The sequence below is a fragment of the Macrotis lagotis genome, chromosome 1 (assembly GCF_037893015.1).
Source record: "Macrotis lagotis isolate mMagLag1 chromosome 1, bilby.v1.9.chrom.fasta, whole genome shotgun sequence".
Classification (NCBI taxonomy): Eukaryota; Metazoa; Chordata; class Mammalia; order Peramelemorphia; family Peramelidae; genus Macrotis; species Macrotis lagotis.
The window spans coordinates 690639775-690657968 of NC_133658.1; the positions used below are offsets into that span (position 1 = coordinate 690639775).

Here is an 18194-nt window from a genome sequence, read left to right on the forward strand (position 1 = left end):
TCCCAAAAATAAAGTAAAAAATATAATTCAGGGATGGGGCCTTGTCTTATTTCTCAAATTCTACCTCCTAGGTATGTCTTATATGTTTAAACATGTACATAGATGACCCTGGGTTTACAAAGATTACACTGATAGGGACAAGCTTATCTGAGGATCAACATGAATTTGTGGCCACAAACCAGCTATTTGGGATTGGGGGGAGGAGACAGACAGCAATTAGGGAATGGAGCACTATAGGATCTTTACCAAGAAAAACCCAAATACCAGAACATCTAACAGGACTGAAAAAAAATGACTCAACAACAACAAATGATCTCTCCTATGTAAATAAAATTCTAATTTGAATTAGTCTCTTCAAATAACCCCTAAGGTAAAAACTGCATCTCTCATCATCTCTTGCCCCACTTCAGCACCAAGCAAGTTGCCCCTATTCAATAAGCCTTTAATAAGCATTCACTGAACAGAACTGCAGTAGGAACTTAAAAAGTAATTCTCAAATAATATCTAGCCCTAAAAGACATCCATATCCATCTTCCCTGTATTCTCTTCAGAAGAGAATGAATCATTCCCATCTAAAATCAGCATGGGATTCAAAGGTTTAAAAAAAAATTAAAGCACCCATTTATAAGTAATTCTACTGTCAAAACATTTTAAAACATCATCTGTCAGCTCAGTAGCCTGCGGCAAACTCTTTCCAAGCGGAAGCTTGGCTCTTCTCATCATCCAGATCACACACTGAGTCACTACTAGGAGGAGAAAGAGAAAAGGGAGTTTGAAAAGGCCTTGGTTTCTGTTTAAGGTAATGAGAAGGAAGGAAAAAGGTATGAGCACACATTGTTCTGGAACAGAAATTAAGTCCAAGGAGAGGAAGGTCAATTGGTTCAGGCACTGGTTTGATAGTTGGGATTTAGCCAAAATCAATCCAAGATAGCTTTGCTTAGGCTGTCAATCAGGAGAGCTGAGGACGATGGTAAATCAATAGAGCCCACCAGCTAAGAGTTCTGCTTCTTCTACAGTTAGAAAAGGAATTCAGACTGAATATGGAAATGTGTTCCCTGGACCCAACAAACCCTTCTAGAATTTGGGTGGAATATTCAGGAAAGACTACTTGGTCTAGTGAGCTGAGTTGAATTTGGGAGTCAGGAAGAAATAGGTTTAAATTTTGCCTCAGATGCTTCCTTTACTTGGGTGATCTTGGGCAGGTTATTTCACTAGTGTCTATATGACCCTAAGCAACTCTTTAAGACTGAATAGCAGGGTGGCTAGGTTGCACAGTGGATAGAGCACCAGCCCAGGAGTCAGGAGTACCTTAGTTCAAATCAGTCCTCAGACACTTAATTACCTAGTTGTAATTACCTAGCCTTTGGGCAAGTCACTTGACCCCATTGCCTTGCAAAAACCTAAAAAAAAAAAAAAACTGGATAAATGGAGCTCCACTGGAGAGTTTCTAATATTGATGAAATCATAATGAAACTGGGAAGAAACCAACTATTATTAATAACAATATTAACTAATCCTGTAAAGCTCCAAATCAGTAATAATAATAAAAGAAATGTGAATCAAAACAACCCTGTGATTTTACATCATACCCAGAAACTGGCAAAGATAGCAAAAGATAGGAAAGGATAGTATAAATATAAACTCATAAATGCCTTATTAGTGGAACCCTGAATTAGTACATCCCTTTTGAAAAGCAATTAGGAAATCATACAACAATTTAAATGCAAAGAACACAACGACATGACAATCAATAATGAATGTCACGAAACTATAAAGAACAAGTGTGGGTTCAAAAAAGAGACATCTGAAGATGATCCCCTCCCAAACACATTCTTTTCTGAAGTGAGAGACAGAGAAGTGCATCACTGCAAATAATGTCTGATCTTTGTAATAGGCCGATCAGTTTTATTGACATATTTCCTCTTCTTCCCCTTATTCTTTAAAAAAAAAAAGTACTTGTATTAGGAATGACTCTTAGGAAGGGAGAGGAAGAAGGATACAGGGGAAATCTAGGAGATATAAAAAAATCAATAAAATTGATTTAAAAGAAATAAAAATATCCAATCTTGCTACTAGCTAATGATGTCAAATACTTTTGTATGGCTTAGTAAGAGCAGGGGTCATTGTCATTTCACCCTAAGTTCCATGAAGGCAAGTAAATATTTCATCTGAACTTTTCATTTTCCCCAATTCACAGCTAAGAAATGTTTGTTGAACTGATTATTATACTAGTTGACATTAGTTTTCTTCTTTTTTAGACATGAAACAATAACAGAATGTTAGGAATAGTAGACTTAGGGTCCACAGATCTGTATTCAAATCCTGATTCTGCCACACACTTCCTATGTGAACTGGGGCAACAAATTTCGTCTCTTTGGGCCTCAGTTTCTTCATTTGTTAAAAAAAATAGATTATAACTTTAAACCTAGGATTCTGTGACAAGTACTTTTGCAGTCACATCTGACTCTTATCATCCTGTTCATCAAGTTTTCTTAGCATAGTGAGTGGTTTGCCATTTCAATGGCAAAATTTTACCATTTTCTTCTCCAGTGGATTAAAGTAAACAGAGATTGAGTGACTTGCCCAAGTTCACACAGCTAGTAAGTGTCTGAGACCAGATTCAAACTCAGGTCTTCCTGACTCCAGGTCCAGCACTGTCTCCACTGAGCCTCCTATCCACACCACAGCATTATTCCATTGGTTGGTTCTTTCATTGTGTCCCTATTTGTATAAATGAAAACACAGGATGGTTTGTGTTTGAGCTTCAATGATGAGATTATATTTTTCTAAATCTGATGCAAAAATTAATTAAAATATTAATTTTGGCATATAAACTTGGGTATACTATGTCCACATGAAAAGCCAAGAATTATAATGTGAGAATATTGAATTGGAGAATTCCTAATAAAAACACCAGGAGAAAGTACAGCAAGTATGCTAAACTACATATAGCAGGACCTGGATGGATGAATCAATAATGGTCAAATCATGAAAATATGTCACAGAATGAAAATTTAAAAAAAATTAAAATAAAATGGCCTGGTACAGAGAGTCCTGAAAAAAAAAAGGTTTAAAAGAGAAAGAATGTTCCATCTATGCCAATGAGAGTTATTACCTACTGACGGCAGCTGTTGGCAAATTTGGATGACCTTATACAATGTGCTTCTTTTTGAACTTCAACCTGTAAATGTGCTCCTGGCACAGTAAAACCTCCATTAGAACCTGGAAATGCAAAGTGAAGTCTGGACCTCTGCAGACCAAGGAACTTTCAAGAGGCATTTTGATCAAAAAACAGATAATTCAAGTTGGGTTTTTAGAGGCAGCTTTTGTTTCCAACTCAGATTCTTCAATCATAAAATAAAAGGATTTAGATTAACAACCAAGTATCAACCTCACTGGAATATTTGTGATCATATGTGATTACATATTTAAAGAACTTTGACAACCTTAAAAAGCTACTTACTAGGGGCGGCTAGATGGTGCAATGGATAAAGCACCAGCCCTGGAGCCAGGAGTACCTGGGTTCAAATCCAATCTCAGACACTTAATAATTACCTAGCTGCATGGCCTTGGGCAAGCCACTTAACCCCATTTGCCTTGCAAAAACCTAAAAAAAAAAAGCTACTTACTAGATGTGTGACCCTAGACAAGTCATTTAACCACTATTTGTCTCAGTTTCCCTATCTGTGAAATAAATATATTTTTTAATCCCAAGGCTTTTTTGTGGTTTAGTCAATGTGTTGTGTCTGACTCTTTACGACCCCATTCAGGGGTCTTCTTGGCAAAGATACTGGAGTAGTTTACCATTTCCCTCTCCAGATCATGAGGAAACTGAGAAAAAAAGGGTTGTGACTTGCCTAGGGTCATACACTTAGTAACTATGTGAAAATGAATTTGAAGCCCAGCATTCTATCCATAACAAATCCAAGGGGGTTGTGAGGATCAAATGAGATAATCTTTGTAAAACATTTTTAGTTTAGTGCTATTAGTTGAGTTTATAATTGTTGTTATTATTTTATAATATAGTTCATCTTCTATAGGTTCAATAAAAGCACCTTAAGAATAACTTCAGGGGCGACTAAGTGGTGCAGTGGATAGAGCATCGGCTATGGAGTCAAGGAGGAACTGAGTTCAAATGTGGTCTCAGACACTTAATAACTGCCTAACCGGTGTGACCTTGGGCAAGTCACTTAACCCCATTGCCTTGCAAACAAACAAAAAGAATAACTTCAGTGGCATAGAGAACTATGGAGATGATTTTCCTCACCTCGTTCCCAATAAGGTCTTTATTTCTTCCACTACAAAAATCTCTATAGTCTATATACATATCCTAGTTAGGAAATAAAAAAATATCTTACATTTTGACATGTTAAAAAATACTCTTAAATTTTTATGAATCAATGCCTGAGCAGATGTTATGTTTATGTTCAAACATAAGTTTGTCAAATTCTCAAGGATATTCTGAAGTTTGTGTTTCCAATACAAGGAAGTGTGTTCTATTAGTTTTTGAGGAATGGTTAGCTTTCGACATATGATTTTAAATAACAAAATAATCTGAATAACAAAAATGCCCATTTTTTTTTAGATCTATGATTTCTTCAGGATAAGGAATTCCTGACAGGGTACTTCCTTTATCAATGCAGAGGAAGAGGCCCTGAGATACATCCAGTATGAGCTAGGGGTAGGATTTTAACCTAGGTTTCCTAAAGTCAGGACTTTTTTTTTATCCATTCCTCCAATGTGCTTCTCACCTGCTCTGTTAATTATTATCATTATGAGAATGATGATGTTAAAACTTACTGAAGGCAATATGTTAATTATCACAATTGAAATCATGTGGCACTGATTAAAGAAATCCTGGAAAGGCAAAAATCATTTCTTTTTTAAAATAACATAATTTAGCAAAAGAACACTAGACAGTGAGTCAGGAGAACTTTTGTCACTAGCTTGGCTAGTGATTCCTTAATCTATAAAATGAAGGAACTGGACTAAGTTAGAAACTCTAAGCTTCTTTAATCTATAACTCATGCTCATGTCTAATATCAAAGACACTTTACTGCCACTTTAATCAGTTCTTTCAAGTTACCTCCTCAAATCTCCCCTCATTTTTTTGAGTAATAGAACACTTTGTGTTAGGTATAAAGGGCTGGTTTTATCCCTTCAGAACAAAAATTTCTACAGCTCTCCTAGTAATAAATAAACAAAGTAGTATTCAACATGATATATGTAGTGAGAGGCACAAGGAATGCCAGGATTACAGAGAAATCAGCTGAAACAGAAAAAAACAAAAAAATCACAGGCCACTAGTTCATACTACTAGCTCCTATCTCAGAAAAAAGGTTACTGTGTTTCCATTGCCACAGGTTACTGGCTGCTTACCCCAGTCCCACAATCTGTTATAGGGTTCTAGAATAATGAAAGAGGACTCAATATTTCTGTCTAATGCTAGCCATCTCTAGGATAGGTAAGAAAAAAAAAAGGAAAAAAATTCACATGATAATTTTGTTGAATACTTGAAAGAAATAGGTTGTGCATAATAAATATGAAGTTTTGTGTGCAATCATCTTTTTTTTAAATTGTACTATATCATGGAAGTTTTAGTCTACAAATTAAAAATAAAATATATTTTTTAAAAAGTATGTACTATGCTCTTTTCTAGATGTTTTGACATTCATATTTTCTATCATATGCCACAGATATACCCATTCTTGTTTTTTGTGCCATGCCCTTGTTAGGCCTTAATTCAATTGGGATCTTTTGAATAAAGGACAAAAATGCTCTATTTTTAACATCAGGGCTAATTACAACTAAGCAAAAGGGAACATAACCAGAAGGATGCATATTAGGATATGAGAGGAAGTCCTCAAATTCTTGTAATGATTCCAAGAAATTTATTGGTCCAGGATATTTTTTGGATCAGATTCTGGGTGATCTAATGGATAAAGAGTTAGGAAGAACTAGATTCAAATCCTGTTTCTGATACTGAGAAGTGTGATTCCCAGAAGTCACCTAAAAGCTTAGTTGTTTCACATTAATCTATAAATCAGAACCAGATTACAATCTGCAGAGAGGAGGGAAGGGAGAAGAGTCTGCATACTGCAAGTTCTTTATATAGATTCTCTTGATAAAATTCAAACTCCCCAAGGTCAGAGCCTGTTTCATTTTTGTCTTTTTATCTACAGTGCCTTCCATAATGATTAGTAGGCAATTAATAAATACTTGCTAATTTATCCTTCATGTTTTCACTTTTGGTTCATGAACTTCCAACCTGTTAGAAGACACTAGACTAGAAAACACTTACCATTCGTAATGAAAATAAGGAAGCCATACATTGCAAAAGACAGGCACTTTAATTGAAATTTATTTTGAATTGCTTAAGAAGACACTCAAACTGAGAATAGATATTAGACACTACTGAGACTGCAGTCACAACAGATATTAGTTATTATTAGAAAACAAAGCACAGGCATTAACCAAGGACTTTATTATTCATCATGTCATTAACTTTGCAAACATGTTTCTTTCAAAACATTTCTGCTTATTTATTTCCCTATCCAAGACTAAGAAAAATATTAACATAAACATTTACCTTAAATTATAGTAGAAAAGACATTTCAAATAAACATGATGCATTCTGCCTTTCACACTATCCATCAAGTGTGGCTACTCTAGGTACATGTTTAAGATGGGTGTGTTAAAACTGCACAAAGCCTCTGGCTCTCCATCAAGTGTGTGTGTGTGTGTGTGTGTGTGTGTGTGTGTGTGTGTGTGTGTGTGTGATTTATCCCATGGTTGTTAATGATGATGATATGATGTATCCACAAGCCACAGATGCAAACATCCCAGTTTCAAAGATACTATTCTCTAGTGATGCTCGAAAACACACACACACACACACACACACACACAAACAGTTAATTATTCAGACCATTTTTATTGAGTGCTTATTCACACTCTCATAAAAAAAGATTTTCTCTACTCTTCTCTACTTTCTATAGAGGAGGGGAGGTTGAAGGGGGGGGGGGAGAAGCTGCATTTTAGAGAAGATCTGTTAAAACTGAAAAGATAAACTGGGAGGCCAGCTGCATGCTCTATCTGACCCTCATTTTACTCAAGCAAATGTCAACCTTCTGACCTGGTAAACTAAGAATTATTGTGCCATATTTTTCTACATAGAGAAGCCAAACAAGAAAAGATAAGATAGGAATCAGTCCAGGTACTAGTCTGAAAGAGAACGGTGTTTGTGAGAACATCTAACTTGTCCTTATTTGGGAGAGATTAACAATTAGTTGCTTTCAATTAATTTTAAGAGATCACTGTTTACCTTTAAATACCAGTTTCATGATAAATTTTACTTGTTTTTATTGGTAAATCGATGTTTCAAAACCTCCTGTTTAATCATCTACCAACTGTAGTAAGTTTCAACATTTCTTTAGTGAAAGGTTGAGCTCCATAATTTATAGACATTAGATTAAAATGTAATGAATCAAACAAAATGGGGAAAACCAATTTTTATTAAACCTCTAAGAACAACTGCACTAGTTTACAAACTACTTATTTTGTTTCCCAGAGAGGCAAAAAGGACTTTTCTGACATGGGGTTGAGAAGGCATAGCAACCAGGGAAGAAAAATGACAGCTGGCATTCTTTATTAAGAATTCTTCCTGGCCATAATACAATCCTTCTCCATGGGAGTTCCACGTTCCATGACAATGGCCAATCTAAGAACTTCATCACACCACAACTCTATGTTCATTCATCTTCTCTCTTTCAAATTAGTCTTCAATGTAACTGGTACTGAAACCCATTATTAATGACTATCAAAAGTCTATAAGACAATTTTCTTCCAAATCTTTTGTAGTATCTACTATGGAATAGTTTTACTCTGATGGATCATTATGGAGGGGGGGAGCTGATGCTAGGTTCTCAAGATTATGCTGCAGAGCCTATGGACCTGACTAGTTCATTTCTGAGAGGCCCACCATGCATCTTGCAGGTTAGTTGTAAAGTGGCAAAATTTTCAGCCACTGTATGAGGATTATCTTCTAAGGGACTTAGAAAATGTTTATGTTGGTGGAGGGAGTATTCACACTAAGGAAAACACAGACTGAAAATATTTTAGTAAAGACTACAGAAAAGAATATTTAATAGGAGGAAATTTGTTTTTAAATATGACCAAATCTCAAATAGAAAACTTATGCACGTACAACAGTAATGGTTGTGTCTACAAAATTAACACTGACCTAAATGGGGCAAATTTATAATTGTCATCATTTGTATCCCCTTCAAAACTCTATTTTCCTCCTCTAACCACTGTAAAAGACAAAGGGGGAAAAAACAAAAATTAGGTATGCTAGCCCATAATGGTGGTTTTTGGTCCATACAAGATAAAAATTACCATAATGTATCCAGGGAGCTAAGTATTCTACTGACAGAGGCTCCAAGGGAAATGTCATGGCAAAGTGTGTTTATCTTCCTTGATATTCTTAAGGTTTAAGTATAAACACCAAGCCACATCTGTTGTTGCTCCAAGTTTATCACATATGAAGCAGCATTTTGTGTTAGCCTGACTTCACTAAGGATACCCTGTAATATCCTAGGCTTAATTTTTTTTTTTAAATCAGCAAGCACTTATTTAGGATCTACTATGCACTAGGTAATATGCTAAACACTGAGACAAAAAAAATGCATTATTCACACTGAAATAACAAAGTGGATAAAAAAATAGAATTGTCCAAATCATAACATGCAGATGAATTTACAGCCCACTGAACTAGCACAGAATTACACACAGACAGACAGACAGACAGACACACACACACACACACACACACACACACACACATACACATAGACGATTCAGATAATATACTGGTACAAACCTGAATGGGGGAGGGGGAGTGTAATGGGAGTAATTCTCAACTTTGGGAAACCATCTGTATTTTTTTATTTATTCTCATCAGAGCTATAAAAAAGTTCATACTGGTTTTAAAGGATAGGCTTTTAACACTCAATAATGAGAAAAGGCTATAGATCATAGGACAACATTACCTCTAACCTAAACTGTGGGTGCCTGGAGGCTAGTGTAGGGCAGCACTCTAGGGTCCCTTCCATCCTTCCATGCTGTCATCCTAAACCTTCCCAGATCTCATTAGCCTTTCGATGCTCCACTTTCATAACTTTCTAATGAGCTGATCACATTAATATGCATTCTATCCTGCCACTCTACTAGACTGTAAATAATTCACACTGATAGGTGTAACTAAATTACTTAGGAAAAAACACTATTATGGTCTATCCTCATTAACTTGGTTCTTTACTATGAAAATTCAAGATGATCAATTCCAGGTCTTTGAAGATACTCCAGGACAGCAAAGAACTCTATCGAACGCACAAACTCTTCCCGAACATATAGTTTAGAGGGACAAAACATGCTGAAGCATGATGAAAAAGAAAAGGAAGCATGATAAGCGATTTTGGCTCCCTGAGGGCCTGGGGATAGACAGAGATAGAGTCTGGCCATTTAAACACCAGCCTTTGGTACAATTTAATAGATCAAACAGTAGAAATTTTACTAAATGTAAGAGAGTCTGAAAAATTTTGGCCAGGTCTGAAAGTCATCTTTGTCCTGTCCCCACTTTTTCTTGACTACTAAGGCAAAAAATAAATAACACACTATAATAAAGAGTCAGAAATCAAGAAGTGACCCTAGGATCTTCCCTCTCAACCCACATCTCTATCTGTCTTGGAAAAGAAACAGAGTGATAGTAGGAAAGAAAGGGGAAAGAGAAAAAGCAAATCCCCAAAAGGAATCAGAAATTCAGAAATGCCTAGTACAGAAAGACTCTTTTCATGTCTCCAACTGTCTAGATATTTTGCCTTCCAGCCACAGATTCATGTCTTACCAGAAAAGCTAATAGGGATGAATCACAGGCTTGAAGGCACTTTGCCGATGTCATGGAGTCCATCCCTCTGCCTCCAGGGATGACTACTCCTTAAAACACTGGAGGAAGATTACAGACTTTAAGATAGTATTCCATGAACTTAGTTAATAAATTCTTTAGTCAAATAAAGTCAAGAATCAAGAAATTCTTCTTTTGTAGAAAATCCATCAAACCACATAAAGCAACTTTGTAAGTCCCCAAAGCAGAGCCACACCTAGCATATTTCCAAATACAGTTCTCAAATACAGTGTTCTTCTGTTTTTAAAAAGTTTAAATGTAGCACTTAATGCTTTTTATAAAAAAGTTCTCATAAATATAGATCTTATGATCAAAAACATCACAAAAACAAACCAATCAATGTTTTCAAATCTCAAAAAAGAGTGGATAGGAAGACTTGGGTTTCACTCCAAGTCCCTTAAGCTATCAGTGTTCTAAGCAATTCACTAAACTAGGTTTTATACCTCAGAGTCCATGAACCTGTTTTTATTTGTTTTCAACGTAGACAACTATTTTAATACAATTGGCTTCTTTGTGATCCTATGTATTTAATTTGTTGAACAAAGGGATCCATTACACATATAAAAAGGATAAATAATTCCCAAGAGTTATTCCTAGGGTTCTGAAGTTTTAAGACTCTATATTGTAGAGATGGTGCCAATTTGCATTGGGAGAGGGAATTGCACAGTTCCTATCCCTAAATACATTTCTTCTAATAGAATCTATTTTTTTTTTGATGCACCCATAAATCAAAGGATAATAGAATTCAAACCTGAAGGGAACTTAAGAGTTCATCTAGACCAAACACCTCATTTTACATATCTGGAAATTGAGGCATCACAGTGAAAAGGAACTTGTTTAAAGTAGTATAGACACTAAAGAGCAAAGCTGGATCTGAACCCAGAATCTCTTAACTCTAAAACAGAACTCTTTCCACTTCATTATTGCCCATCATCATTTTGTCCTAAGACCTAGAAAATTCATTAAAGTTAATTATTGACAATAGCCAATTCAATACATAAATTTATATATGAGGTATTATGGCAGAACAGTGCCCATAGGCAAATACATGCTTTAGATGAGACATATTCTACCTATTCTCATGAAGCTTGGTAAGGGCAAATAACCCATTAATATACAGATAATTCTAATTTTAAGTAAGGTAGAAATGCATTAGAGAAGTGCTAGGTGGGGTCCCTGATTATTAACAATTATCAAGATTGGAGAAGGATTAATATAGGAACTGCTATTTGAAATAGCCTTTAAAATATGCATCAATGACTTGTTCATGGGACAAAAAGTAGTTTGATTTAGCTGGAGTGTAGTATATAAAGGCATTGTAATTTTAACCAGTTAGGCTTACAGTTTTTAAGTCAATATTAAACCTAAAAAAGGCATAAGTATTTATACTTCATCCATTGAACAAATATTTGATGAATGCATATTTTTCTTAGGTTTTTTTTTTTTGTAAGGCAAACAGGGTTAAGTGGCTTGCCCAAGGCCACACAGCTAGGTAATTAGATAATTATTAAGTGTCTGAGACTGGATTTGAACTCAGGTACTGCTGACTCCAGGGCTGGCGCTTTATCCACTGCGCCACCTAGCCGAGATGGAGCATTTACAAAGATAAGATAAAGGTCTCTGCCCTCAGGAAGCTTACAATCCAATAGTTGCTGTTTTGTATACTATAAAGGTAGACAATTATCTTATTTATTACTTGGAGCCTCTAGCACATTCCAGGATTTTCTGAATAAATTTGATAGAATGCAAAGGAAACTGATCCACATACAATGAAAAACTCTTATTGAATAGATAGTGAGATGCAGCAGGACAAATAACCCTTAGAATTCTCAATAAAGTTGTGTTTTGGGATGGAACATGCTGAGTCTAGAATTAGATGAACTTGGATTTGGATTAGATGAACTGACTTACTTGAATTGGACCTCACTGGAGAAACAGTCAAATGGTTCCAAGAGACTCAAAGGGCCTTCATTACAAAAACCCCGTCTCTTTAAATCTAATATTTTCTCAGTGGTTGGTTATAACTTGTAGAATAACATGATCTCAAAATTACAAATAATCCAAAGGGCAATGCAAAAACACCTAGCAGGTCTAAGCAGGCTGCAACGTGTTACTAACAATGACTTATGCAAAAGAAATGGTGTCAAAAGACATTACTAAGGAAATGACTAGGAAAGGAAGTGGTCCAATTGTGTAACAAGGATGAGAGACCACAGATAGATCTCCCAATAGTATACTGTATTCCTTAGATAAAAGAACAAGAGGAAAACCTCAAGTCATCAGGCAGATTTTCCAGGATTTTTTTTCCCAAAAAATGGGCAAAAAAATTACAAAGAAATGGCAGATAGGTATGAATTGATTGAATGACCATTAAAAAAATAATTGGGTCATTCTGACACACTTGTAAACAATATTAGATTAGGACTCAAACCTGAGTTCTAGTTCTACCATTACTAAGTAGATAATAGTGGGAAAAATAATTTGTCAGGACCTCAGTTTCAACATCTGTACAATTATGAGGACTGATGCAAATTTCTGAAGTCCCTTCCAAATCTAGAAGGTTAAATCCATGTCACATATCTCCTTTTTTTTTCTCTCCCCAACTCTTCTTTTCTCATCTACTCCTTCTTTCAGGAGAGAGTTTGATAACTGACTTGTGAATAGTTAAAAGTTAATATTTATAAAATGGTTTATGACTTGCAAAGTACCTTTATACACATTATCTGATTTGAGTCTTGCCACAACCCTACGAGGTATTATTAGACATATTTTAGAGATGAGGAAACTGAGGCTGAGGATAGTCATAAGAGCTACTAAGTGGTTGAGAAAGAATTCAAACTTAGGTCTTTTTTTTTAACACCAAGTTTATATGCTGTACCACTAAGCTAAAGACAAGCATCCTTTGAATATTCCACTCATGTAGACCTCAGTTTTAGAAGAGCACTAAGTGTAAAGCACAACATAAGAAGATTAAATCTGAGGTAGAAATGGCATAGAAATTTTCATCAACCTAAAAATTCCAAAACAGAAACCACTGACCTTGCAACATAATTTAAAGCGTGCCAACAAAGCTTTTACTGTAATAGAAAGAAAGTTTATGTCTCTACCTATGTATTGTGTAGGAGTTGGCAAAAAATGAAGAATTAATCATCTAAAGTATGAGACTTAATCTGGAAAAGCTTGAGCTTTATGATTATAATACAACTAAAAGACCCTCAAACAACCAGATCCAACACCTAGATCCATCAGGATTTTGCCATCCCCTCTTTTCAATATAATTGAGATAGTGAAGAAATTGAGATTTATCTCAAAATCTGTTATAGTTCTCTAGGAATTTAGTCTAATCTGTGAGGTGTACTAAGTAGAATGATAAGAGCAAAGGAGAGATTAAGCAAAGTAAGGAAATTTGAGGGAAGATCACTTCTCCAATGGGAGGTTGTGATGTCTGTTCTCTCTCATTCTTTCTAAGAAAACTTGACAAAATGTTGCTTTTCAATATAATTCTATTTAAACATAAGGCTCTAACTAAAAATCAGGTCTTTTTCTTTTTTTATTTGTTCAATATTTTGAATTTTTAATTCAACCACTATCTGTTTGGACCCTGCTTTTGAAATTCACAGGTTCACATCCTCTCATAATCGCCATCTAATGGGCTAGAGCCCATAAATTAGGCTTGCTCTATTTACAGGTACATTTCCTTCCACTGGTTCCTTTGCTTTACTCTAGCCTTCTGATTATTGACCTTAAGAATAATTTGATTTCATTATCTGAAAAATAAAAATGCTCCCCTCAAATTACTACTAGATGTAGCAATGCAAGCAGTTTGTTAAGCCCAGGCAGTTTGGTTTTGCCAAGGTCCAAAGATGCTTCTGCATCCCTATGTGATTACAACCCCATGTCCTCACCCCACCCCAAAAGTTCTGTTAAAAGTAATTGATAGTTTTGCAGAACTACTGTAAAATGGTGTGATTGTTTATGTGCTAGATAAACAGAAACAAAATGGATAAACTTTCAGGTCTTGAAATCCTATGTCAACAGCGTTAACAAAGGCAAAAAGCATGAATAGTTTTTATTAGAGGATATCCCATTTTCTAAGGAACCAGTCACTTTCTCATCTTCTAGTACTTTCTGTCATCCTCAAAGAACAGCCCTTATATACTTGATCCTTTTCACTTGACTATAAGACAAGAACTTTACATTTTTAACTCTATCCAGAATCTGAAACAAGTCAAAGAATTTCAGATCTTTATCTACTTCCTTACAAGCATTTCACATTGTTGACCACCCCATTTCTAGATATTCTCATCTCCTTCCGTCCTCTTAGCATCCTTCCTAGTACACTCTGCCTGTTTCCCAAATATGGCTAATCCCTAAATCTCTGCCCTAGTCATACTTTTCTCTCTTCAATTTCTGTCTTATCAAGATCACCTACTCAAGTGGGTTCAATGATTCCTAGATCATTCCAGGTTCAACCTATCATTTACACTCTAGTCCCAGCAGTGACTGTCTACTAGACACGTCCAGTTTGAAGAAGCACCAGCCCCTCACACTCACACCCAAGTGAACTAAACCCATGATATTCCACCCAGATCTGCGCCTTTGTCATTGAGAGCATTGACTTTGTCATTGACAGCATTACCATCCTCCTAAATTCAAAACCTCCAAGTCATCACTTCTCCTTTTTCCTCTTTTATCATCCCCTTGTCAAGTTCTGGGGATTCTACCTTCATAATCTCTCTTACTTGACAAATGGCTTCATTGTCACTACTCAAGTTCAGGATTCCCATTCTCCATTTCATCTTGCCCTCTGGACTCTCCACATTTCTCCAGACCACTCTCCATATTTGGAATGAATTTATTTCTTCTCCAAAACCCTTTTCAAGGCCTGGTAACAGACATCACAGCCTCCCGTTGGAGAAGTGATCATTCCTCGAATTTCCTTACTTTGCCCAATCTCTCCTTTGCTCTTATCATTCTACTTGGCATTAGATTTATTTGTGCATACCTCACAGACTAGACTAAAATCCTAGAGAACTATAACAGATTTTGAGATCAATCTCAATTTCTCCACTATCTCAAATACTGCCTTGTCCTAAGACATATTAAAATATGGGTTGAATAGAATTCTCTAGGAGGGAGGCAGATAATAAAGAAGAAAGATATCAGAGACAAATGAATGATTAACTGATTTTAACTAATAATAACTTCAGAAAATCCTTCATATCTAAAATGTCGTTTACAATTTGCCTGGATTAAGAACTTTTAAGTAAGTCATCACATTTGCCAGAAGGAAAAAAAAATAGTCACCAACATGCTATTGACTCTACAGGCAAGGCCTGAAACTAGTTTGGACCAGTAAGGCTCCAACTACCGCAGCCCAACATTTTTACATAATCATGCCCTTTGGAGACACAGGGCTCTCTACAAAGTGAACCAGCTGGGTCAAATTGTATAATTTTTAGTTCAGATTTGAAACTTCCCGAAGCTCTAGAGCGGTTCAGCAGGGACACTGGGTCCTGATCCCCCAACCCTCCACTGTTGAAACTGCTCTAAAACTGCTACACTAACAGGTGTATCAGGAAAAAAAACTCTTTGCTCTAAAACTGCTACACTAACAGGTGTATCGGAAAAACGATGGCATTCTGAGAGGCGCAGTCCAGTTCCTCCTTCCTTCTCCAACAAGGGTTAGGACCCAAGGTACCTTCTACCAGACAGAAAAGTTCTGCCTTGGAGGTGCCTTCTGCTTTCTTCGGTCTGTGGATTCTGGAAGAGCTTCAACTCCACTCCAAACCTGGGGGAGGTGAGGGGGGGTGGGGAGGCGGGAAACGCTTTTGTTGTTCCTCCCCCCATCCCCCCAGCCCGAGTAAAGAATGCAAAACACGGTGATTACCACGAAGCTCTCCTTCCCACCCCGACATTTTTTTGACTCTCTCCAGCACTAAGTTTAAAAAGAAAAAAAGCAAAGCCTGGTGACTAGCAGGCTGGCTCGTGTGGGGAGTTCTTAGAAAGAATGCGCGGAGCCGGGCCGGGCCCACGGGGCTGCGGCGCGTCCCCGGGCTACGCGGGAGCCGGGAGGGGGAGGGGCGGCCACTTTTCCACGCTCTCTCCCCAGGCGCCGGGGCCCGGCCCGGCTTTGCGGGAGCCCCCGCGGGGCGGGGAGCGCGGCTCTGAGGCGGCCCGGTGCGGGGCTCGTCGCCTCCGCCGAGGTGGCTCTGCCTACAGGTGGCCGGCCCCCGCCGCCCTGGGAAAACTGCCCTTCCAGACCCGGCCCCCGGCCCCCGCCGGGCCCGGCCCGGGGCGCCCTCAGACACACCCAGACACGCGCGCGCCCGGAGCTCCGGCTCCAACTTTCTCATCCGGGCGCGCGCCCCCACCTCAGAGGGGAATCTCAGAGGGGAAGCCGGGTGCACACACGAGTGCACCACACACGAGTGCACACACACACACACACACACACACACACACACACACGACCTGTCCGGCGAACCTCACTCAGACCGCTGCGCTCGCGCTCACACACACAAAGGTGGAGCGGGAGCCGCGGAGCCCTGCTACAACTTTGTCCCCGCACTCGCACACACACATGCACACGCGCGCACGCATACACGCGAAAAGCCGCCACCTGCCGTGTTCCCAGCCAAAATATCCAAGCGGGGAAATAAACTTTCGGGGGGGTGTGGGGATGGCGTGGGGGTGGGGTGGAAGCCCGGCGCCCCCTCCCCGCCCCTGCATCCTGGCCGCCGCCCCGGAGGGCGGGGGTTTGTGCGGGGCAGCCTGGACCCGGAGCCGGGCCAGGGGACGGCAGCTGCGCCGGCCCGGGACGGAGCCGCGGGGCCCCGGCAGAGCGCGCCGGGCCGGGCCTGGAGCGGCCGGGGAGGAGGGCGGGGGGCCGCGGACTTACAGCCTCCGGTCGTGCGGGTGCAGCTGCCAGTGCATGGCCAGGGAGAAGCCGAAGAGACTCTCGGGCTCCCCGGTCTTGCGGATCACGTTCTCCTCCCGGGTGTCCAGGTTAAAGGCGGCGCAGAACCGGAGCAGCAGACAGGCCGACAGGTAGGAGCGGAGCCCCCGCCGCGCCGCGGCCGCCATCGGCAGTGCCACGGGCCGGCCGAGGAAGGGAGAGAAGGACCTGCCCCGCGCCCCGCCGCGCCGCGCCGCTGCCACCTCCTGCTCCGCGGGCCCGGCCGGCCGCCCCACCCCCGGCACCGCGCGTCCTCCCGGCCCAGCCTCGCCCCCTCGCAGCCCGCTCTCCCACAGCTGAAAGAGCCCGTTGTTCTCCGGAGACTCGCAGGCGTTTTATCCAGTGACGGAGGAGCGGCCCCGCCTCTCCCCCTCCCCTCCCGGCTCCCTCCTCCCCGCAGGCCGGCCGGCTCTCGCCCCGCGCCGCCTGCACCCCCCGGGACCGCGGCGCGGGCCGGCGCGCTCCCCAGGGGCCTCGCAGCCTGGCCCGGCCGGGGGCGGCCTCCCGGGGTGGCCTGGGCTCCGAGGGCGCTCGCTCTCCAGCTCCTGCATTTCGACACGTGGCTCGCCATTCCGGGCTCACCTGTGCCCGTGAGCCCCGGGGGGTGCAGGATGCCCGAGTGGCCCCAGTGTGAACCCCGCAGTCACCTCGCCCGCCCTCCAGCCGCAACCAGCCGCCTTGCCCTGGCTTCCTCTTCAGAGCAGTAGCCAAACTTGGCATGAGCCTGCCTTTGGACTGAGATCTCTTAGGCTGTCTGTGGAGACACTTAATAATGGTTCATCCATAACAATTAAACTCTCCACCTTTCTCCGCTTCCATTCTACCGTCTGTTCCTCTAATCCCAATTTCAAAAATACATGCATGACAAATGTAGGAAAATAGTTTTCGGGGAAGTCGGTGTGGTTTCAGTTATTCAAAGTGTTTTACATATTAAGCCCCCAAAGAGGAAACTAAACAGGAAAGAGCCGATCTTTAAAACTGCCACCAGCAAATCTCACAGGCATCTCTCATTTAGCATGATTTTTCTGCCACAGATAAACTTGCTGAGAGAGATAGGAGATAGGGAGGATACTATTGCAATGGTCCAAAATGAAAAGGAGGAGAGGGACTGGAGACTCAAAACAGTTTCATACATTTAAAAAAAAATGATTGGATGCAGAGACTAAAACCAAAGATAGCTGATGTTTCAGAGAATCTTAAGATGTCCCTTCCCCTCCAGAATAATAGTAAGCCAAACTTTTTGGTGTATGATATGCTTGCATGTGAACTAGGAAG

At 39.8% G+C, this 18194-nt stretch overlaps 1 protein-coding gene across 3 annotated transcripts in view; it reads right to left on the reverse strand.

The window, feature by feature from the left end:
• Positions 1-17081, reverse strand: part of ITGA6 (integrin subunit alpha 6) — a 96385-nt gene extending 79304 nt beyond the window's left edge. For all 3 annotated transcript variants that reach the window (XM_074215706.1, XM_074215709.1, XM_074215707.1), the window contains exon 1: positions 16863-17081. In XM_074215706.1, the coding sequence (XP_074071807.1) occupies positions 16863-17047 (185 nt within the window). In that variant the 5' untranslated portion in view covers positions 17048-17081. The remainder of the gene's footprint in view (positions 1-16862) is intronic.
• Positions 17082-18194: the final 1113 nt, after the last annotated feature.